Source organism: Coenobita brevimanus, chromosome 93, assembly GCF_032717465.1.
Source record: "Coenobita brevimanus isolate Jiangsu-jjx chromosome 93, ASM3271746v2, whole genome shotgun sequence".
NCBI classification, from domain to species: Eukaryota; Metazoa; Arthropoda; class Malacostraca; order Decapoda; family Coenobitidae; genus Coenobita; species Coenobita brevimanus.
In genome coordinates, this window is record NC_137046.1 from 46,075,867 (window position 1) to 46,099,408 (window position 23,542).

The window sequence follows — 23,542 nt, forward strand, 5'->3', positions numbered from 1 at the left end:
GTGTAGGTGGCATAATCAAATTCAGTGCGGAACTTCTTGACTTACTGAACCGAGCAGTGCAGATCTGGCGTCTACGTGTATGAAGTCTTGACTGCCAATGCCGAAGGAAGGGCAATGCTCTGAGCCAGCCAGGTCGTGCTGTGCTTGTAAATATGAGTACACTGATCTAGCCACAACCGACTTCCTAGCAGCTACAGCATGCATTCCTACATCATACAACCAGCTATACATTAAAGCATATACATAACAGAGATGGGCATAAACAGACTGCTGGCAAAGATATGGAACTAGTACCCATAGTTTCAAACACAGACATAACAGCCATAAGCACAGGTAGACATGGCCACAGAGACTAGATCACTAGTACAAACATGGAACCTAATCTTGCATATTATGAGGCTGACAGACACCCATGGATGTAGACACAGAGAGCTATAAAAGGATAGACACAGCCGGTGAAAACAAGGAATTGGTACAGCTATGATTCAGAGAGAAAACAGAAAGCCACAAACGACAGACACAGACAGACAAAGACAGAGACGGACAAAGGAGACAGACAAAGGCAGAGTCGGGCAAAGACATAAACACACAAAGCCTGAGTTAGATATCCAGTTCACAAATAGAACTGGTCCTCTAGATTCAGTACAGAAGGACAATTCTAACCCGAAGAACCAACTAGAAACTCCTAAGATAACAGGGTGGAAGAAATTAGCAAAAACTGGAGGGCGCAGGTGAAGGCAAGCCGAGTCGTACATACAACCTGTTTCGTGGAATCTGCGGCCGCTGGAGGGGAAGTGGAGGAAAAAGATTGCTAAAAATAAGGGTAGATTAGAGTGAAGTCCAGTGGAATACGTGGAAGCCTGGGTGGAGAGAGGAAAAAAAAAACAAAGACTGCCTGTCGGATTTCATTTTCGCGCATGGTTTCACAATTTTAGGGTGCGTAGTGTGTGTGTGTGTGTGTGTGTGTGTGTGTGTGTGTGTGTGTGTGTGTGTGTGTGTGTGTGTGTGTGTGTGTGTGTGTGTGTGTGTGTGTGTGTGTGTGTGTGTGTGTGTGTGTGTGTGTGTGTGTGTGTGTGTGTGTGTGCGCTGCACTTATGCATTTATGTTTAGGTATTTGAGCTTGCGTGCGTATGATCTTTTTCCTCGTCTTTGTTGTTTATACTCTTGTGATTATAGGTTACAGCTAAAAAACATATATTTGAACTCGAGTGTTCTGTCTCTCTGTGTGTGTGGTGGGGGAGGGTGGAGCCAGTACTGCGTTACCATCATCCCATCCTATCCAACAACGTACCAGGTGACTAATGTGACACTGTAGTTACTTACTGTTGATGGCATCGCTGGGAAAAATATTGTACAATCGCGGACAATGAAAGCGTTCAATAGTTGAGTTTAATACTGATGCCGCTCTTACCTAATACTCCGAAAAGCTTGGGCTCAGGTGATGGCATCACTAAGCTTTGAAAGACACTGCTTATGCCCAATGCTCCTTTATTGATCGTAAAGAAGTAGGCAGATATTTATGTCCGAAAACATGACTTACTAAAAATCAAAGGGTAAGATCACGATATCACTGGCAACTTCGCTCTCTGTTACACACATATTATTTCATTATCTGATTAAGCATTAATACTAACTGTAATCATGTTGACAGAAGAATAGTCAGTGTACTTAACTGATTGGTAAAGGTCTCACTGTAAGAAATATCCCAGATTTTCAAAATCAAAGGTTAATCAGAGGCAACTTCGACAAAATTTTGTATAATTTTAAGCAATTTTGATCCGACAAAAAAAAAAAAAATTCTAGTTGAATTCTGATATACAACTAGATACTAAATTAACTGCTCAGAAAACACAGCAGCTCTGCGCTCAAATTTCAACTTGGCCCATTACCTTGACCTTTAATCGAAGTTCACCGAAATCAAGTCACTTTTTCTCATTTTGACACAATCTATGTGCCAAGACTAATCCAAATTAAATCAAGTATTCATGAGACAACATCGTACTTTGAGCTCTGACCATGACCTGTGCTGCTGGCCTCTGATCGATTTGCACCAAAATGGCATCACTTCCATCCAAATCCACATACAATGTATTTTCATTCAGACTGGATCAGAAAATAATGTGATATTTGAAACATACATACATACACATATGAATAACTACATATATACGGAAGTACACAATACAGAGATACATACCAGGAAACAGATTCGATCACAACAGCTACGTTTCAAGCGTCGCTAATAATTGGACCAGCTGTCATGATACTGTTTTTTTTTTTTTTTTTTTTTTTTCCAGTAAGATCTTACCTATTGATGTCAGTGTCAGGGGATGGAGTTGATAGTACGAAGAAAGAGCTGCCGACATCAAGGTTTGTGACATCTTAAAAGTATCATACTACCTATTAAGTACAAGTATTAATGGCGGTGTACTACGGGTTTTCTTGGAAGGAAAGGTGGAATAATGAAGGGACGGAGGGCAAAGGAAATAGTTTCAATGACTGATAGTATGGTAGTAATATGTGGTATGAAAATAAATGAATTATAACCTACAGAAAAAAGCGAGGGGATGAACACACACACACACACACACACACACACACACACACACACACATACATACATATGCGTGTGTGTGTGTGTGTGTGTGTATCATGTAGGCATAGGGAGGGAAGGAGGCAGCAGTCAGAGAGCCTGATCAACAAACAGAAAATCAAACAAACGGGAGGGAACACAGTGAGCTGAAAAAATGGTGGTCGAGGCTTTAACGACTGGCCCAGATGTAGGAGGCCATGGAGGTGTGGCGAGGTGAGGTGAGGTGATGACGAGGCCGCCGGTAGAGGGAGGGAGGGAGACGGACAAATGAGGTGGCACAGAAATCCCAAGACACGCAGATGAACGGAAAATCCAAATCCTAGAATTTATTATGAACAGGACTCTCGAAGCAGCCTAGGTATATAGATATAGATTATTATTATTATTATTATTATTATTATTATTATTACTATTATTATTATTGTTATTATTATTATTATTATTATTAAAACTTCCCACAACTCTGCTGGAATCTTTCTTGTTTTTGTCAGCATTATTATTATTTCAGGGAGGATCTAAGCCGCTGCCATTCGCATACCATTTCAGTTGCAGCCTTCATTCTTAGCCATATTATAATACTGGTTGTCTGCTTCATCTGACCAAATATCATCCTGATCCGACTATCGCAACCCGGATAGCATCCGATAAAAGAAGTGACCCTAAAGCTCAAGAACCAATTAAGTTAGAGGGCTGAAGTTTTTACGACAAATACCTGAGACAAGATCATAATGCAGTGCTTAATATAGTCCAGATCGGATCATTATTCTCTGAGTTCGCCTATAGTCCAAAATTTTCGACTACCCCGGAAGACAGAAAAGGCACCTGCCTTTACATGAATGAATAGAGCTAGAGCCAACAAGCTTGGTGGACTTCCAGATCTTGATGATCTACAGTATGGTGACATGCACATTAGTGACCCTGACTCAGGCTTCCTTTATTTCGGCTTCTAGTAGACAATGACTGTGGGAAGTTTTTTATCAAATCTGTCCTAGGACAGTTTTACGGCGTTCTAGTTATTATTATTATTATTATTATTATTATTATTATTATTATTATTATTATTGCTATTATCATTATTCTTATTATTATATTTTTGCAACACCAGATGGCTGCACTTAAACTTAGTTTTTTTTTTCGACATGGAGGCAATATAATTTATTGAACCTTCATTACCCATTTCACTACCACACGTCTAATTAAAAACGATAAATATCCTATATAGGTATCAAGAAAAAAGATGTCCTCAGCAGCTTTAGTTAAACGAGCCAAATGAGAAAAAAATAAATATCTAAGCAATATTTTTTTTATTTCTTTTTTTTTTTTAACAGTGTATGGGGAACAGGATCATCATAATCATCATCATTATTATCAACCGTGTTCCGCAGCAGAACGTAGCTCTAAATATTGCTGTAAATATTAATAGTAAAAATAGAGTTGCTGTAAACAGCACCAGAGTGGCCTGTCTGAACGGTGTGGTATGATCTGGAAGCCTTAGCGTACTGATGAGAGGACGTCATCATCTCGTTAGGCGTGTTAGCGAGGCGTAGGTTTTGTGTGTGTGTGTGTGTGTGTGTGTGTGTGTGTGTGTGTGTGTGTGTGTGTGTGTGTGTGTGTGTGTGTGTGTGTGTGTGAGATAGAGAGAGAGAGAGAGAGAGAGAGATTACATGGGAGTGTGTACGCGTGCCCGTATGTGCAGCCGTGTATGTATGTGTGTCACTGTGTGTGTGTGTGTTTGTATGGAAGAAAGAAAGGGTTTGAATGAGAGAGCGGAAGAGAGCGGAGGGGAGAAGAGACAGCATGCGTACGTGACAGCACGGAGGTCAGGCTGGGTGAAGTGAGAGAGAGAGAGAGAGAGAGAGAGAGAGAGAGAGAGAGAGAGAGAGAGAACTTGAAAACTAGCTCAATCCTACATATAAAACCATCAAGAATTGCCTCAAGACTCCTGGCAATGCACAATAGACTAATCCTCACAAATACAGGCTTGCGCAAACTAGTCATTCTGTGGACAAGGGCAGTGGTGAGTTCAATTGTTTCACTTTACTGCCAAGGTCATTATACAGTCCAAACACTGCAAAATTATATGTATATTGCTCTGCTTATAACAAACTCACACATCACCGTCATCATCATCATCACTACATATTCTAAGCAATATTAGAGATACAGTGCTCTGATAGTAATAAACATTCACATCATCGTCATCATCATCATCCACACCTTGGTTTTTCATCCGTGGAGAAAAAATACTGCTGCAAGGATTTCTCTCAGCTAAATAATATACTTCCCTGTTAATCTGATTAACAGACGTTCATTCAATAGAGCAAAGGCAGCAGTCAAGACACATTTTATAAACCTGAACGCTGGAAATCCTTTGCGCTGCCCATAATCGTCAGCAATTATGGTAGAACGCCTCAGTAAGTCCACAGCAACGCCTCAGTAAGTCCACAGCAAAACAAACAAAAAAGTAAGGACAAGAAAAATATGTAACAGAAAATGATGCCCAATGAGATAAATGCAAAACTGGAGGCTGAGGAGATCTGATGCAAAACAAAAAAAACTCAGCGAGATCCCAGTTGCGTCACCAAAGAGCATAATTCCTCACTGGCAACTTCCCTCCTCGGGCATATAAGGAGGAGCGCGGCCGCCGCCACCTAGAATTAAATACAACCTTGAGCAGTAAGCATCACAAACCACGAGAAAGTTTTCGCACGGTTTCTGCAAATCTTTGACCGAAGGAAGGACACGAGACTTTTAAACAAGAAAGGAAATTTGAAACTGCATTAAAAAAAGGACATTGCTTGGTGTCCGTAAAACTCAGTTACCTCGTCGATCTCAGCTATCATCTTTAATGTGCGTGTCCAACGTTCGCCACGTGTCCACAATGACCGTGACTAGTAGCGGCGGCGGAGGTGGCGGGAAGGCGGCAGCAGCAGAGGCTGCTGCTGAAAAATCGGCTACCTTCCGCTCGCGTTTTCACTCCATCGCTGAGTTCCGCCCCATCAAGATGCGGTTCCAGTCCCGGTCCTTCAGCACCTTCTCGGACATCTTCTCCGAGGACATGGTGAGCCGGCAGGAGTTGGAGGAGCTGGTGGACCCCAAAAAGAAGGAGCCGACGAAGGTGACGAAGGCGCAGATCAAAGAGTACGGAACCAAATACAAAAATTATCAGCTGGACGACAAAAAGGAGAGCGGCGGGGCCAGTCCTTGGTACAGGTGAGTGAGGAGTTACCTGGTGAGATTGTGAGTGTTTAAAGCCTCCTCCCTTGAATCTGCTGACGTACCAGTGTGTTTTATTGTTGCTTCCACCGGACGAGTTTATTCACCTACAGGCCTCTAGTAGTGTAGGGGTTATATCTGACTCCTCCAGTTTGATAGGCGGAATGAAATCGTCTGGTAGCAACAGTGATATAAAATGCGTCACTGAAGAGGTAAAGGAGACTCCCTATCACCTATGTCTTGCCACTACATTTCTGTACCTTTTATGCTACTGACGCAATCTCTCTTGACAGATATAATTATCATACGAGAGACTGGTAGGAATATGCAAAACAAGTCGTTAATGAAGTCTACAGGTGTTAAAATACTTATTACCTGAAATATCTACTTCCGACACAGTGCCTATGAACTACTGTACTCTCGTGGGCTTGAGCTGTCTTATAACATCCCTATCTTAGCGATTTATACTGTCTTTCACTGCAATATTCCCTTGTTTGCTTGTTATTTTTCTTTACTGTCGACACGGTTTGCACATTATGGTGCCGTATGTGAATAAATCAGTAAAAAATAAGTGCTACGAAGTGTTCCATGCCAACAACGGCGTTCGGCTCGATGTATGTTGACAGGACGAGGGGCATTTTGCTGCCGTACGCCTTTACCGCGTGGTTGTGTGCGAAGATTAACGTGTTCCTCCGTAGGGTATAATCCATTGTGTATTGCGAAATGTATGCTTTATGAGCTCACAGTAATTCGTTCCTATCACAACACTTACCAAAGTCGGGTTCGTATCTGCTAAATAATTGCATCACGTTTAGTCTAAGTACCGTTGATAGTGATTTAAAAAAAAAAAAAAGTCGTTTATTGCCTGTGTATTTCCTTAGTGATATATCTTAATATTCATGAAAAGCAGTGAACTCAATATACGCGAAATTACATAGATTGATAAAGAGATAGATAGACAGATAGATAGATAGATAGACATATAGATATATATACGGTATCCGACATTATGAATCAACTACACAACGCATGAATGTTTCCTGGTCCTAGCTGCGACGATCTAAAACAAATTTATTTGCAATATTATTTCCTCTGCTCCAATGGCAGGCAACTGCAAGCTGGCCGCTGCAACTTATTCATTCATTCATTCGTTTGTTCGTTCATTCAGTTGTAGGACGGATACAAACGTTTGCTTGAAAGTTAATGATCAATAATGAAATCGAGAATATGAAAAAAGTCAAAGATATACTACTCTTATAAAACCAACAGTCTAGTGTGATACGACTTTCTTCAATTTGTTTTATGAGTATTACTTTTATGCACTGATAATTGCAAGTTATGTCTGTATTCCTGTTACTGAATTAACTGCCAATGCAAACCTAAGCCTAAATGAAAGATCACAAAGATAATTTTATTTCAAGTGCGTGGGTGTGATTAAATGTGTCGTATCCCGCTGGAATGGGTCGGGAGGGTGGGTCGGCGGTACGAGTGTTAGCAGCGCCTCTCCTGTATATATGAATGTCAATACCAAAGCCGCGGGGAGGGGGAGCGACGAGGGAAAACATGGAAGAGGCGGGGAGGAAAGAGGGGAGCGGGGTGGAGGGGGTGGAACTGAGTCGTGGAAGAGATATCATGCCAACTTTTGTTCAAGGATCCGACGTGATGTGCACCACCATCATTAAGAAGTCTCAGTATCTATTCACACACACACACACACATCTGTCTATCTATCTATCTGTATTTATAAGTTGTTAATTATGAGAATCCGGTGACGACACTTTATGGTTTTACTGTAGGCAAGACAGTCGTTTTTATTAAACGGCGAAATGGTCAGTCAAGATAATGATATTACTAGGCTACCATGAGAGGCAAGATATGGCCTAATAATTATAGTCATTATAACGTTAACGCCTTATTACTGGCATATACACCATCATCAACACTGCTAACACACACACACACACACACACACACACACACACACACACACACACACACACGCGACACCGCACATCACTAACACTGAAACCACTATCACCAGCACCATAACGTTCGCCAGCCATCACAAAACCCTACAACCCCAGAACCAACGTCACGCACCAGAGCAAACACCACACCCCCGTCCTAACCTCACACTACTGACAACAGACAAGGTAAATAATGAAGAGAGAGAGGGAACACTAACTAAATAGCACACCACAACCCTAACTGAACACCGCATTCCAATAGCACACCACAACCCTAACTGAACACCGCATTCCAATAGCACACCACAACCCTAACTGAACACCGCATTCCAATAGCACACCACAACCCTAACTGAACACCGCATTCCAATAGCACACCACAACCCTAACTGAACACCGCATTCCAATAGCACACCACAACCCTAACTGAAGACCACATTCCAGTGCTAACCTAACGCCACACCGCAACACTAACTATCATGAACATTAACCAACACAGCCTTTAACACTACACACAGACACTGACATCACACCCCAACGCACCTAACGTGGCACAACTATAACCAGTCCGTCCAAGTCGTCCTCTCCTCCCCTATTCTTCTCACGCCGATCAGATTATTGGACTGGAGTTGTTTTCCTCTTATCCCTGTTCATCCAGCAATACAGCGGGGATCCTGGCCATCATGTAGGTGGTGGGCAAATATCCTAAGCATTTTTCTTCTTCTATCACCACCTAACGTAGACTTTCCACCACCCTCAGAGGGGCCCTGAAACACACCCTATCTGCCCACCTGAGTACCATCGAGGCTGTGGTACTTAGCCTTCAGACTCTTATACCACTTTCACCAACACAAAATTAACCCAACTACAACCACACCCCTACACTAATCTTACACCACATTGCGATCATCATCAACACACCCAAGTTAACACCACACTCCAGCACACCCAGCCTGACACCACACATCATTTCCTCCATGTCTCCAATCCTCCCCTTTAGTAGCCTTAGAGCACATCCAAGCTAACACCATTATCACCAATCTAACCCAGTCCTAACCTTGCTCCCCCTGAAGCTACTACCACCACCAAACTGACCCAGTCCTGCCTACCCTCAGAGCGGCCCTGGAACACACGCAGCCAGCCCATCTCGTCACCATCGTTGCCGTGGTGTACCTTGCCTTCAGACTGTTTCCTGACGCTCGCCGCAGCGCCACCGAGGCAGCCACCCTCACCCGCCTCACCCACCTCGCAGCCGTGGCCACAGTATTCGGCAGCCAAGTGTGGATGACATTCGTTTCCGGTAAGTCGGACTATATGGACGGCACTCTTTACCGAAATACTGTTGTTAATATTTTCATCATCATTAGCATCATCTGAAAGCTTTACCTCACTGACAGATTCGATAACTCTGGCAACACAAACCGAAATCTGTATTTTATTCCCGTCAGTGTCAGACGATTTTCCCTGGCAAGGAGAAACCCCATAAAACATAAATGGCTGAAAACTACCCTCATCAACATTGTATCTAAGAATTACAAGCCTTTTACTGCAGGTAGCAGCAGACGATTTTATTTAGTGAACGAGACCTGCCATAATGAAAGAGTTAACTGGTCTCCAGCTCCTCTAGGCCATTAAGAGTTTGAAAGCTTATCAAGAGAAAAAAAAAGCTGCTTCTTATAGATAATCAAAACTTGTGCCCCATTGTTCATTACCGTCTTACAGATCAGACAACTTTTTCGCCACTTAAGTCCGAGGGCATCATTTTAATTTTTTTCCTCATATTGCTACTGGACGATTTCATTCAGCTTAGGAGAGCACCACAGCAGTGAAAGAGCTATTGAAGGATTTGTTTAACCCATCCAGTTCGAAAGAAAATTATCCAAAGTTTAATAATATCGCCCTGAGATAGCAAGAGTTAAAAATGAAAGTTACCGCAGTGAAAGGGATTAAAAGTCGCAAAGCACATGCAATAAAAACATCACGGTTCTTGGAGTTCATTAAAACTTATGGTCCATACGTCGCTCTCCCGTCTCCTGGACCACCAATAACTGTCTTTCTGGCCGGTTAATTAGGCTTCACTTAGTTCGTTAAAAGTTAGGCCTCTCGTGATATTAGTGGATCTCCCCGGGGTAATCAGAGGTGCCCATGTGTCAGGTGTGTTCTTAAACCTATCACTACGATGTCGTCTTTTATATCTCGTCACTGTAATCATTCAACAACGAGAAAATTCAGTGATTTTATTCAACTCCAGCATCTGATCTGTAAAGCGGCGGTGAATGTTTAGATGATTCCCTTGTAAGTCGGGTTCGTAATGACCTGGGGAAGTATAGACAAAGGAGTTTAACCAATTTTAGCATCAAACAGGCCTTCATAATACTGCACCAGTTCATTATTGCCAGAAATCATACTGTCTGTTCGTTCCCTTATTTTACTGTAATGTTCACTCTAATTTAACTGCGATGTATCTAGTAGCTTATAAACAGTTTAAGCTTAGGAGGGTTTCTGAATAAGGCCTCCGAATTGTAATGCAGTAGTTGTGTGTCGTAGCCTGGGGGAACGTTTGTTGCGTGCTTTTCCTTGTCAGTCACAATATACATCTCTCTTCTAGGTTAATGTTATCATGTTTTCCTTGTCAATCAGGCTAATTCACCTCTTTTCCCCGCCTCAGGTCTGGCGCTGTTCCTGTCGGTGCCTCGCCATGTGTTTGCGCAGGTGCAGCAGGTCCTCTTCCCCCTGTACTTCCTGACCAACGCGGCGCTCATGCTGGTGGCCGTGGTGACCTACACACAGCACCACCCCACGCACCTCTGGGACGCTCACCAGGTCATGCAGGTACGTCATTACCACCACAGCTTCATATGTACAGTACTCCTTGAAGCCGGGGACGTCTTACTTTACCTCATTCTTGTCACAACCAAAAGATTTTACTCATCTTCGGGTAGACCTTTGCTGTGAATGAGTCGTCTAAGTGATGGATCCCATCAAGATGGTGCCTTCTTCATTATTATTTTTTCATTCTTGTTGCCACCACTGAGTTATACTGAACTTTACTTTTCAAATATAACCTTCATTAATCTCTTCAGAGCAAGGCGGCTGTCTTAAAAATATAATTGTTTAACAGGATCAGGATCATGAAAAAGTTGTCTGATTCGTAAAATGCTAGTGTGGTTATGGAAAATAAAATGAATGGAAAGGATTAAAAAAAAAAAGGCATATAGGATTTTGGATGTGAACAAAATTGAATGGATTAAGAGAGAGGGAGAGAGAGAGAGAAAGACTGTTCTACGTGATATCTGGCACGCTCATTTTTTTTCCTGACTCCTCTCTTTTTTCCAATTCCTTCCATTCCCCCCCCCCTTTTTTGGGGGGTTCCCTCTTCCCCCACCCACTTCATCATCTCCCCCTGTCATTTTTCTCCCCTCCCCCCCCCTGTCATTTTTCTCTCCTCCTCCCCCTATAATCTCTTGGCCTCTCCTCCCACACCCTCCATTTGTCTTTTCTTTCGCGTGTTCCCTCTTTCTTTGCTTCCTCTGTGTCTTCTCTCTCTCTCTCTCTCTCTCTCTCTCTCTCTCTCTCTCTCTCTCCTTCAGTTTACTTGCTGTTTTTCTATATCTCTCTGTTTTTTATTACTCATTCTTTATTCGTATTACTTATTCTCTTTCAGCTTTTTCCTTTCTTGTGTTCTCTTTTTCATATATACCTTCTTGTGTTACGATTTCTCTCTTGCCTTTTTATTTTCCCATCCTCCAATAATTCCCTCTACTGTCAATTTCTTTTCTTTTTTTTCGTTAGTTCCCTCTTCTCTCCTCCCCTTCCACCATTCCATCCTCTCTCCTCTGTGTCCATATCTTGAGAGAGAGAGAGAGAGAGAAAGAGAGAGAGAGAGAGAGAGAGAGAGAGAACCTAAGGAATATGAGGTAAAGAGAAGAGCCAAAGAGACATGGAGATAGATTTCCTGTCAGGTAAAGAGAAAGAGAGAGGGAGGGAGGGACAAAGAGAGAGAATTTATACTGGAAAGCGAAAGAGACGGCTGAAAGGATGGAGGCCATTGGTCAGAGAGAGAGAGAGAGAGGGAGGGAGGGGGGAGGGGATGGTCAAGGGAAATAACGAGCCCTATTCACTTCCCTATGAACCGCTTCCAACACGCCAAGAACCAAGTGTATTTTTTTACACAAATGTTTAAATATTTTGCCTTGTTATTTTCATGAAATGGAAAAATATATACACGGCTTTGATTTTTTGGGGGGAGGGGCGTTGGATGCTTTTTTTTTTTTTCTTGTTTTTTTTTTGGGGGGGGGGGTGGATATCGTTGTTTGCTGTGTTTGCTTTACCCGTTAACTGTAAATTTAGAGACCTCTTCTTCTTATTTTTTTCCATTATCCGATAATCTTACACCATATTAGATCTTTAAAAAATAATTCCAGAGTTAAGCATAAGGAAAATAATAAACATCATCACAGTGAATGGGTTAATTATTATAAGCTAAAAACGAGAATAAAATGAGAAAGAAAAGAACAGAAGAAAAAAAAAACGCTGAGAAAGCGGGAGATCGAGAAATGAGGATTAAAAAAAAGAAAGAAAGAAAGAAAAGAACTGACTAAAAACTGGTATGCGGAAAAAACAGGACAACTGAGAGAGAGAGAGAGAGAGAGAGAAATATTGCTCCATGACAGTGTAGTGACAGTTGTGGTTCGCCCTTCGCTACCATTCCATTGTGTACGCCGCTTTCATTTCAATATGTCATTTTTCTTTTTCCGTCTAATATAATTTATCTTTATTCTTTCTCTACTATATTGCTGTTTTACTTCTGTTCTCCGTTCCTTAGTCTTCTTTTTCTTTTTTAAATTACGTTTTCTCCGCATTTGTTCAGACATTCCTCTTTCTCCAATTTTCTTTATTTCTTTTAACTTGCATTCATCTTGCCTACATTTTCTGCTCTGCTGGTGATTTGTCTACCTCGTCATCTGTAACCTTAACTCTTAAAATTTTCTTCATATCGTCATTACCTTCATCCATTATATATAGGTAAATAGATAGACATATACTTCTTTGCCGTTTGTACTTGTCCGCTGCTTTCCTGTTATTCCTCTATTCAACACATTTATAGGTGTCTCGTGGTCATGTACTTAGAATGCGACTGGGTTCGATCCCCAGGAAGAGAATGAAGGCTTTTCCATCACGTAAACCCACCACAAGAAATAGTCTGGTCATCTGTTCTTAAATGTTCAGGACCACGAGAACCTAACCTCAGACCTCTATATCTCACTGGGGATAGTAAGGGATGAGCTTTACTTATTTATTTCCTTATTTTACTGCACTATGGCCGACCTCACATAGACAGCCGTGATCTGTGTAACCTCTATTTTGTGGCTGTTACTAGCATGTGACCTATAATGCTTGCCATTTATAATGACATGTGACTCTCCTTCTTCCCCAGGGCGGCATCCTAGTGACCTGCTTCCTTGTCAACCTGGGCATCAGACTCTACCTCGCACCTGTCCTCACCAAGCTTATCACGGTCAAGGTGAGTTACGCTCGACTGTGGTTTATTTTAACGTCCAATATAATTTTAATCTGATTTTCGAGTGTGTTATACGTACAGTGACAAAAAAAAAAAATGAAGGCACTAATTTCAGTGCTCTTTAATTTCTGGATGCTGGGGATTTCTCTCAGTGAAACAAAATTCTCCATATCCCTAAATGGATTAAATTTCCAGTCGTTCATCAAAGCAAAATTCCATGTCCCTAAACCTAATAAGCCGTCGCTAAAACATGCTATACATGCCGTCGGATAAAAAAAAAAAAAAAAAAAGGACAAAAATCACTCATGTCTTCCAATTATCTTCCAGGTTGCTATAGAGCGTGAGGCAGGTCTGGGTCAGGAGGTTGGCAGCAGCAAGCCCGGGGTGTTGGCTCACTGCCCACACTACATGCGCCTTTACAGGGCCTTCCGCAGAGTGCATCTCACCATCGCAGCGGGCAACATGGTGTCAATGGCTGCAACATCACTACATCTCTACTACCTGGCCACCAAACTCTGCTCCGTGCAAATTTAAATGCAATACCAAAAATACAACGAAGCAAAATGTGGACATGAGTACGAGATGTGCATAAAAAGTGGATTTATATTACAACTGTACAACTGCACTTCATGTATCATATTGCCAAACTCTGCTCCGTGCATATTTAACGTGGCAGAAATATGTAGCAATAAACTATGGACAGAGTAAGAAATGTGCCATAGAACTTAACAGAGACGTGAGTGGAAGGAGAGAATTAGTGAGATGTGTAGAGTGAACCGGTAGGGCCTGAACATTCACGACTTAAGTGTTGGCTCATATCTAACAAACTTTATTTTCTCATCAATGAACCTTTGCCGTAATTTATTATTCCACTACATGATAAAGACGCTACTGTTGATAATTAATTTCTAAAAATGCATATATAAATAAAAGCCCATAAAGTATTCAAAACGGCCAGTGAATGAATACCAAAGCGTAAAAAACGATGAAGAAGGTTTTAAAGGGATATTAGCTTGAAAATTGTGAGTCTTAGTATCCTATCATGAGATGTGTGGGTGATTCGGCAGTGTGGCTCTGTGAGATGTACGTACACTGGGTCACAAAAGTATCGGTGCACAACATGCGTGAAACATTTGGGACCACAGAACGAAGGTCACTGAAATATTAGTATCCGACCTACCACACGTTGGTAGCCCTGATGTCGGGAGGTGTTATAGACCGCCAACTAGTAATATCCTCTTGCAAACATATAGCAAATGTAATGTTTATAGAGACACTGATGACACACAATGAGACGCTGGTAGTGTCAGCAGTTGTTCGAACCTTTTCCGGTTGGCATCGCACCCCTGTGCACCGATACTTTTTTGATCGAGTGTACAATACTCATTTTGGCAGCATCTGTGTAGACTACTTCCATTTAGGTTTCTATAATGGTGTTCGAGAGACTTGTAGAGACAGTGAACTTGGCTGGTCCAGTGCATAAAAGCTCAGGAGTCTCTCGGTGTCTCTCAGTATTTTATTGTATATTTATTTTTTAACCTTTGTTGGTGTCTAAACACGATGATTTCTCAACTGTATTATACTGTTTGTTTTGTAACTTGCATTTTATTATTCCTTTGTTAACTATTCAGGGAGAAACATGTCCATTAATACTTAAATCAGCTACTTATTCTACTTTTTTTTCCATAACAGGTTTTTATTGTTATACATTTACACACATTATGGAAAATTATGGGTGCAACATGTATATATTGTTTGTGTGAGTGTCTGTGTGGTCGTCTGTGTTTTTTCCTTTGCAGAAAAAAAAAAAAGAAGTATTTGTTGGCATAGGAAAAAAAAAAAAAAAAAGGCAGCTTAAAACATGAAGTTTGTACTGACTTGATTTCATGAACCAGATACATAATGAGGGAATGGAAGGAGAAGGGGAGGAGCGAGGATTTATAGCTTATGATAACTCTTGCTCCTATCTAGGCTCGTACCTATCGTTTCTCGAGCCAGTCAAACTTGGACAAGTCTGATTACCCACTAGTCCCTCTTCACCCAGCATACAGTTCGGGACCTGGATGTAACTTCAGTGGATGCATGTATTCTAGGGAAAGACTAGGACTCGTCAAAATACTGATTGCTTGATTGTTGCTCTCATGACCCTCTTGCATTCCTAGCCTTCTGATTCTACACTGTTTCTCGTTATCACTTCTTCAGTGTTTCGTGTTCTAGGTCATATATTTCCATTCCTCTTAGCTGTTATTAATTCATTAAATTCTTCGCTGCCGATAATCTATGCTTACTTAGTTCCTTTCATATTAAACCTGATTAACACACCGTATCAGATGTGCAACACAAATATTCCCTTGACATGTCGGCAACCCTTAGTGCCAGCATGATCTACGTTTTCAACATACTCTATATGGGGAAAATCAGTATTAGTTACTTTATGATTATGTTTCTTGCCATTAGTCCTTTGTCGCTACTACATGTCAACGGTACTATTACTGTTACGTATCTTAAATCTCTTTGTTATTTGCTCAACATATTCTCTATCAGAAATCGTAAATATGCGGTTCTCTTGCGTATTTAACACAGCCGGTCGCGTGTAGGCACGTTTGTTGTTCTTCCCGTCTTGCGTAACGTCTAGCACCGGAGAAAGGACCCTCAGACCGCCCCATACTGGAGATAATCAGAACTAACAAGCCATCTCCGCTGCATGGCCACTCGTGACGCACCGTGACGTCAGGGAACTGCGTAACACATGGTCGACATGCGCGCGTGGAGAGAGAGAGAGAGAGAGAGAGAGAGAGAGAGAGAGAGACTTCAGAACAGAGATCCATTATGCGCGATGTGAGATGGTTATACGAAATCTCAGTGACGTATTAGTGTTGCAGATTCACATGATGTATCTTTATTAGCTTGGCTGTGCTTAATTATGATGCTGCACTGGTCGCTTTACAAACATTTTCATTTATAAATTTACTCTGATATTTAAGATAACGTAATATAAATGTGGTAGCTAGTACTTAGATATACTGTAAAGTACACCAATGCAATACCTCTGTGCTGAAAAATACTCACTTTTGTAGAAACCTTGTAGTTAAAAAGTCCACCTCATATATAACACCAATACTGTATAAGTTTTGTCATGCCTATCGTTCTGTACAAGCAAGGCTACAATGTATTATTAGCTGAATGTTGTAACAGCACTGTAGTAGGCTGTATACTTACCCTAACTAGTCCCTGCAAATCAGTATGCTTGTGTTGTTCAAGACTATATGAACGGATGATGAAAATAAATACCATGATCAACCCCATTTGTGTACATAATGACCTTGTTCCTGGAGAAGTTTTGAATTATACTTACAATGCCTTTTTTCACAGGATGTATTCCCCCGCTCTGACCTACCATAACCCCTCCCAGTCCCTCTCACTTCTCTCCATCCTTCCAAGCTATTTTTCTACCTCAACCCCTTTCCACACAGAATTTCCGAGACGCACACCTTCCACCTCCGGCACCGACTTTCAAACAACACTCAATTTCAATGAGTGTATTCATCCTGCACTGCCCCATTACCCAACACCATATTATTCCCCACCCTCCACGCTCATTTCTTTTCGCCCACATCACTTTCTGTTCCCTATCTTCGATTTACATATTACCGGACTATCAACAATTAATATCTACCCATACTACTCATACGAACCCAACAAAGCATACTACGGTACCCACCGCATACCACACCAGTAGCCACCAGTTCAGCCCATCCTGTCCACTCTTCTCCATCCATGACATCCATTTACTGTGGTAAATACTATAATACTTACTACATCAACTATCGGCCAACTTACAAGATCCATTCTTAAGTTATATGATACTCACCCTGTCGTGGTCAACCACCAATCACCATTTAGTTCATTCCGTACATCTGTCCCCGTCCACTGAACTCTAGTCCTGAAAGACCAAAAGCACCATAATTATACCATGGATAATTTTATTATACGGGCCGGTATAGGAATATCTGAACTGACCTGTGCTGCCCTGAACACCGTGACACCCACTCATCTCCACCCACCCCACCCATTTCTGCTCTAATGTTATGACTAGCCTATCGTAACAATGACTAACACGCCGAACAAAATAACCTACCGCAGAGTTCAGAGCTTCGTAAAGGAGCCTATACATCTCTCGTTCTACCCAACCACCAACCACCATCCCAGTCATCTCACTCACCTGTCTTCTCCCACCTCACCCAGTCCTGAAATCAGCACTTTAAAAACGACTGTACCCATATTGTTGATGTCTTGCGTATATCCCCATTAGTATAACCCGAAGCGATATCAGCTGACCTGAAAGACCTAAAAGACCTGGCCTGCGATATCTAAAAAATTACGACATCGACAGGCCTGACGGCGAACGGTTTCTCAAGCATGACAAACTTACCTGATATATCTGAAGTCACTTGAAAAGACCTAAATAACCTGAAATAGTCCTGGAAAAGATATTAACTGGATCTCAACATAGCTGAACTGGCCAAGAACGAATAGGATAGATCTAAGCTGACCTGACTGGATGTAACTGGACCTGAGCTGGTCTGTCAGCCCATAATCGTACGTGAACGCCTCAGCGAACGTGGCTGGACTTAAATGACCCTGTAAGGAAATGGAGCTGACCCGAATGTGTCTTAATGAATGTGACGAAGCTGCATAGGACCCCACGACTATAAGTATTATCCTTAACATCTGTTTAGGCTACTTATAGGAATTTATGAAAAAGTATGGCAAAAATTGTGTTCTTGCACTGTGAACATCAGGCATGAAAATATACATGTTGCCCTAAAACAGTAGCCTACATCAGCATCATCAGCGAACATTAGTGCAAAAAAACATTGCTAATAATATAATACTTTTGACAAACTATAGTAACAGTCTACCATTCAAAACTCGTTCCCCTGAATACTTAATTATCCCTTCAGCCCTGATTATATAATTTAAATTAGGGGAATGCTTCCAAAATTGGGGATCCAGTCGTATCTCTCACCAACTCCACCGCATAAAGACCATCCTAAGCTGAATGCTATTGCATGTCGGTGGCTAGAACATACATATTAGAAAAATGTCCTAGGCCTGAAAGGGTTCCTGAACAATGAAAATCAACAACTGGTCAGGGAAAATGGCTCATTCTGTTTCAATTCAGGGCAAATCCTACGAATAGTACTAGCAAATATTTACAGAAACAAGGCCAAACACAGAATACTATCGTTACCACTATACTGTACAATTTTCTCATCTGAGGAACAAAAAGAAAACGGCATCAAGCGATCATTGTCATGGGTAACTAATGTATTTTTCACCGAGGTTTTTGTCCAAACAGTATGAAATCCTTACGCTAAGAAAGTCATCAACTCAAATGAACAAAAACGTTTGAGGGTATCCATCCATCCATTCATCATCCACTCTTTATATGTCCCATCAGGAGTGTAGGAACCAGTGGCTGGTTACTCAGTCCCTACATTTAAGGGGAGGTGACCAGCCCCAATCATCCCAGTGTGGCATTACGTGAGCCGCAAATACCAACCACTCCTTGGATGTACTGAAGGCCCTTGCATGCTCTATCCGACTGGAGTGTCTTAATCCACTAAACCACCAAGCGTCATTTGGTTATATGATTACCACTCAAGATAGCAAGTGGTTTCCTGGTTTACAGGAAGTCATTTGGTTTGCCACTCAGTGTAGAGTCACCATACGCAGCACTACATCGAGTGAGCGGAAGTTGGGCGACCCCACCTACCACACACCCACACACAAACACAAAATGTTTGAAGGGATACTGGTCGTAATGACTGATGCAATTACTCCCGCATTCACGAAGCCAGTGCAGGTGCTGTGTTCAGCTCGAGGTGTGTGTGGGGTGGGGAGAGGTGAACAAAATAACTTAATTTTCATTCGCTTTTAATTAAATTTGGTTGAGGGGCAGTCAAAGGGTTTACCTGTTGCTTTTCAGAACAACAGGTCAACGGTGAGGGTCACAGGACTACGTAAAAATTTGATCGGACAAGGTCAGCTTAAAAACCATTAACTGATTTGGATCAAACTTGGTGGAAGGGTTGAGGGCAAAGCAAGACCGGTGGAAATCAGATTTGAAAAAATTGGTCAAAGGTCAATGTCACACCGTGTGTCTGTGTGTGAGCAAAGCAACTAAAACAGTTTTGATCTGACTTGGATCAAACTTGGTGGAGAGGCTCAGGATCAGCCAATGGCTGACGTATTAATAAGTCAAAGGTCAAGGTTAAATGGTAGGGTCAACTTAAATAGTTTTTATCTGACTATCACTAAATTTTGGTGAAGGGTTCCTGGTAAAACAAGGATAAAGTAGGTCGATTTCGAGAAGTCAGTCGAAGGTCAAGGTCAGAGGAAAGTCAAAAGTCAGTGTAACAGGACGAGGGTAACTCAGTTTTTATCTGATCTGGACCAGACTTATATAATCGTTATAAATAAATTAGAAACTTCAATTTAAAAAGGGAGGTGTGGGGGGCTAAGCAGTTTATATTAAGAAGTCGAACCTCAAATATTCAAACTGTCATAGACTTTTATTTCCCCATCAGCAGCGTACGGGCTAGGCTTCTTGGTCCCTACACCTAAGAGGAGAGTGACCAGTTGCTCAACCCTGAGTGCGTTATGTGTACAATTAAACTCCAACCATTCCTCCAACATACACTTTATGGGCCACATCAGGTTGGAGCGCTTAACCTGACAGCCAGGCGTTCATCTGGTAAAATAAGTAACATCCAACGCAGTAAATACTTTCCTGGGTACAAGAGAGCATTTGTTTGTCAGTGTAAAGGCACCTGAAGATGGCACAACATCAAGTGAGTGCATGGTATAGGCGCCATGAGAGAGAGAGAGAGGGAGGGAGGGAGGGGCAGCGGGTGGATGGAGAGGACACCTGTACGACATACCTCATCTCATTCACACCACACCTGCACACACTCCATAAACGACCAGCTCTCATATCTCATCGATGCCAACCTGCTTATGTCCTCAATTCACTTATATCTGCCCACATATACCCTAATTCACACCCGCATCTACATACCTCCCGCCTACATCTTCTTACCTATACCCGCCCACCTATACTTCTGTATCTCCAATCTTCACCGCTCACCCACACCACACCACAATGCACAACCATTCTATCACCACCACCTATACCACCAAACCACATTGCACAAGCATACTATCACCATCACCTATATCACCACACTACTGTACACAACACAGCACCACAATTCCAACACCGCCATCTACACTATCATACTGTTTACATCATCATTCCATCACCACTACCTACAGCTCCACACCATCAACACCACCATCCAGTCACCATTACCTTCACCATACAAAACCATCACCACTGGCATTCCATTACCACCAACACAAACAACACATCATCATCACCGTCATCGTCATCACCACCTACACCACACCATCACCGTGTCATTACACTATTACCTCCTACATCACCATCACCCCTTCCCCACCTACACAATCACCATCATCTACAAGAAGCCATCATTACTCCTTTTCACCACTACACCACACCATTATCATCATCTACGGTCATTCGCATCATTAAATTATCGCTAAACTATCATTAGAGCACAGCATTATCACCATCTCGATTATTAACAACACTACCGTCATCACCAAAAACACCGTTACGACCATCACTATCACCACCACTATTACCTACGCCACGACCAAGTACAGTACACCATCATTAACACCACCATACCACACCACTGTCATCACCATATCACCTGTCTTGCTCCATCACACCTACACCACAATTCTACCATCACCACCACCACAGAGTCACACGACCTAAATCCGATTTATCACACACACACACACACACACACACACACACACACACACACACACACACACACACACACATCTAGGAAGAGGTCAAGCTCTCCCCTTACACCTGTACAATCACTCACCTGGCGAGTGTGTGTGTGAGTGTGTGAGTGACGGTCGTGGCGGAATGAGTTATACTGTGAACTAGGCCTACGTTCCAGCAATATCTTCCAGGAGTGGATTTTTAGCGGAATATCGATGTCTTGTATATGATTACGTTCAGTGAAGACAGCAGCAAAGTGAGGTGCATGTGATGAACAATATATAGTCGTAATCTTAGTGGAACTTGGTCGATCTTCTTTGCATTCTGTTAACGTTATACTAAGTGAATAACATTTGGGCATATAGTCAACGTGATTAGCAGGTTAATACAATACCTGGGCAGACCGTGGACGCAGCTACCCAGGCTCAGTCAGGCTGTATTGCGCACATCCACAGGTTAAAAAAAAAATCTTACTTTTAACATCGCCTGGACAGACGTGCTAGGTGGATTACATTAGGTTGACAACCTCCCATTCACTTCTTACCTGCACAATGAATGGTGGAATACATTCGACTGGCATACTATTGTTTTTCCAAATATGTATATGCTAAAGAAAGAGCAATGTGTACAATAAAAGTCACGGAGTTGATGAATTTAGGTTACTTTAGCATAGTGGTAAATACTGGATATACAGCTTGTGCAGTGGTTCATAAGATTATATGCAGCTGAAAATACTGTGGTGTGTGTTACATGAAATCGGCTAAACTGTACAAAAGGAATCCATTCAGTGGCTGAAATCCCACTATCGATCAGGCGTAGGCCGCACAGTGAACAACATTCCTCACTTCCCTCCCCCAGCACCTCAAAGGCCAATGTTTTTTGCTATATACTGCACGGTTCCTAGCCTCTGTTTTTGTCGCAGCTCACAACACCCAGTTTTTGGTGCTTCCAGTTTTTATTTTTATTTTTAATCCTTTGTGTTTTCTTGGCATGAAAGAATTGAACCTAACAATGCGGAACAATACACCGAGTAACCACGGAGAGAATATATTGATAATATAATATAAGGCAAAGAGTGAACGATATAATTAATGATCGGAGAAATATTTAACCGTAAGTAACATTATAAAATACAGATGAAAAACAAAGAAGAGATCGCTTAGTCAAAACACAGGGAACACTACAAGAAAACAAAGACTGGTGCAAAATCTTTTTTCCGAATGCAGTATCGTTGTACGGAAGTGGGAAAAATATTGTTGTGGTCGGAAAGCTGTTTTTGTTTTGTTGGTGGCGAGTGTGAGGTGAATGGGTATATACAGACTGATAGATAGATTGATAGGTAGAATAGATAGGCAAATAGATAGATAAATGGATGGATAGATGGAGGGATGGATGGATGGCCGGATGGATGGAAGGTTAGTTGGATGAATGAATGAATACATTACAATGATGGACTGACGCATATTCTGATAATGAACCACACGATATTAACATACCACAACCTAGACAGATAAACAGATAAACAGGTCGAAAGATCCTAATGAAACCCCAACCCAACTACAATTCTGGTTATCGTTAAGAAATTTTATCCAACTGAAGGAAAATCCCGAGGTCACAACGGGCTATTGAGCCAGGCAGACGAAGTCGATGGTTATTATTTTTGTACGAAATGTACAGTATGTGTGTGTCTATGTCGAAAACTCAAATCTCAGAAAGTACTGATTGTAGAAGGAAAAGTTATGAATATAAGTTGCTTAGAGTCACGGCTCGAGTTCACATGCCACTCAGCCAGCTCTGGGAGTAATCCGGGATGGATACATAATACAGTAGTCAAGTTTTCATCTAACAGTATTATTACAGTCTACCTGGCTCACAGATGACAGGTAGTCTTGTAACTGTTTTTTTTTGCTGTGTAATCCACCGAGACCTCTTTTCAATTTGGCTTTCTTATATACGCTGCCACCAGACGATTTTATTCAGCTATGGGAACGCTTTCAGGTCTTTCAGCGATTTAAATATCTATGTACATTCTTATATATGGAAGCTGATAAGTAACATGAAGCAAAACAAACAGATGGATGGGAAGAAAACGGCAGCACATCTGTGTACTATAAAATGAGGAAAAGTCATGTGCGTGTTTATGTATACCGGTATGTTGGCGTGTTAATGTAAATCCTGACACACAAAGCACTTGTAAATCGATGTACGTGCACGCTAGGGCTGTGCCACGTGATTATAACAGTCCACCACATTTATTTGTACCATTCCCATTTATTAGCACCCACCGCATTTACGAGCACCCACCCCAGTTACTAGTACCCAATCCATTTATTAGTACCCACTTATTACCA

At 41.8% G+C, this 23,542-nt stretch overlaps 1 protein-coding gene across 1 annotated transcript; it reads left to right on the forward strand.

Annotated features, from left to right (window-relative positions):
* The first annotated feature begins 5,381 nt into the window (after window positions 1-5,381).
* LOC145412503 (transmembrane protein 205) lies at window positions 5,382-13,858 on the forward strand. The gene is made up of 5 exons (XM_080282390.1): window positions 5,382-5,806; window positions 8,892-9,076; window positions 10,445-10,608; window positions 13,214-13,300; window positions 13,625-13,858. The coding sequence occupies exons 1-5, from the start codon at window positions 5,442-5,444 to the stop codon at window positions 13,829-13,831; spliced, it is 1,008 nt and encodes a 335-aa protein (XP_080138516.1). The 5' UTR covers window positions 5,382-5,441; the 3' UTR covers window positions 13,832-13,858.
* Window positions 13,859-23,542: the final 9,684 nt, after the last annotated feature.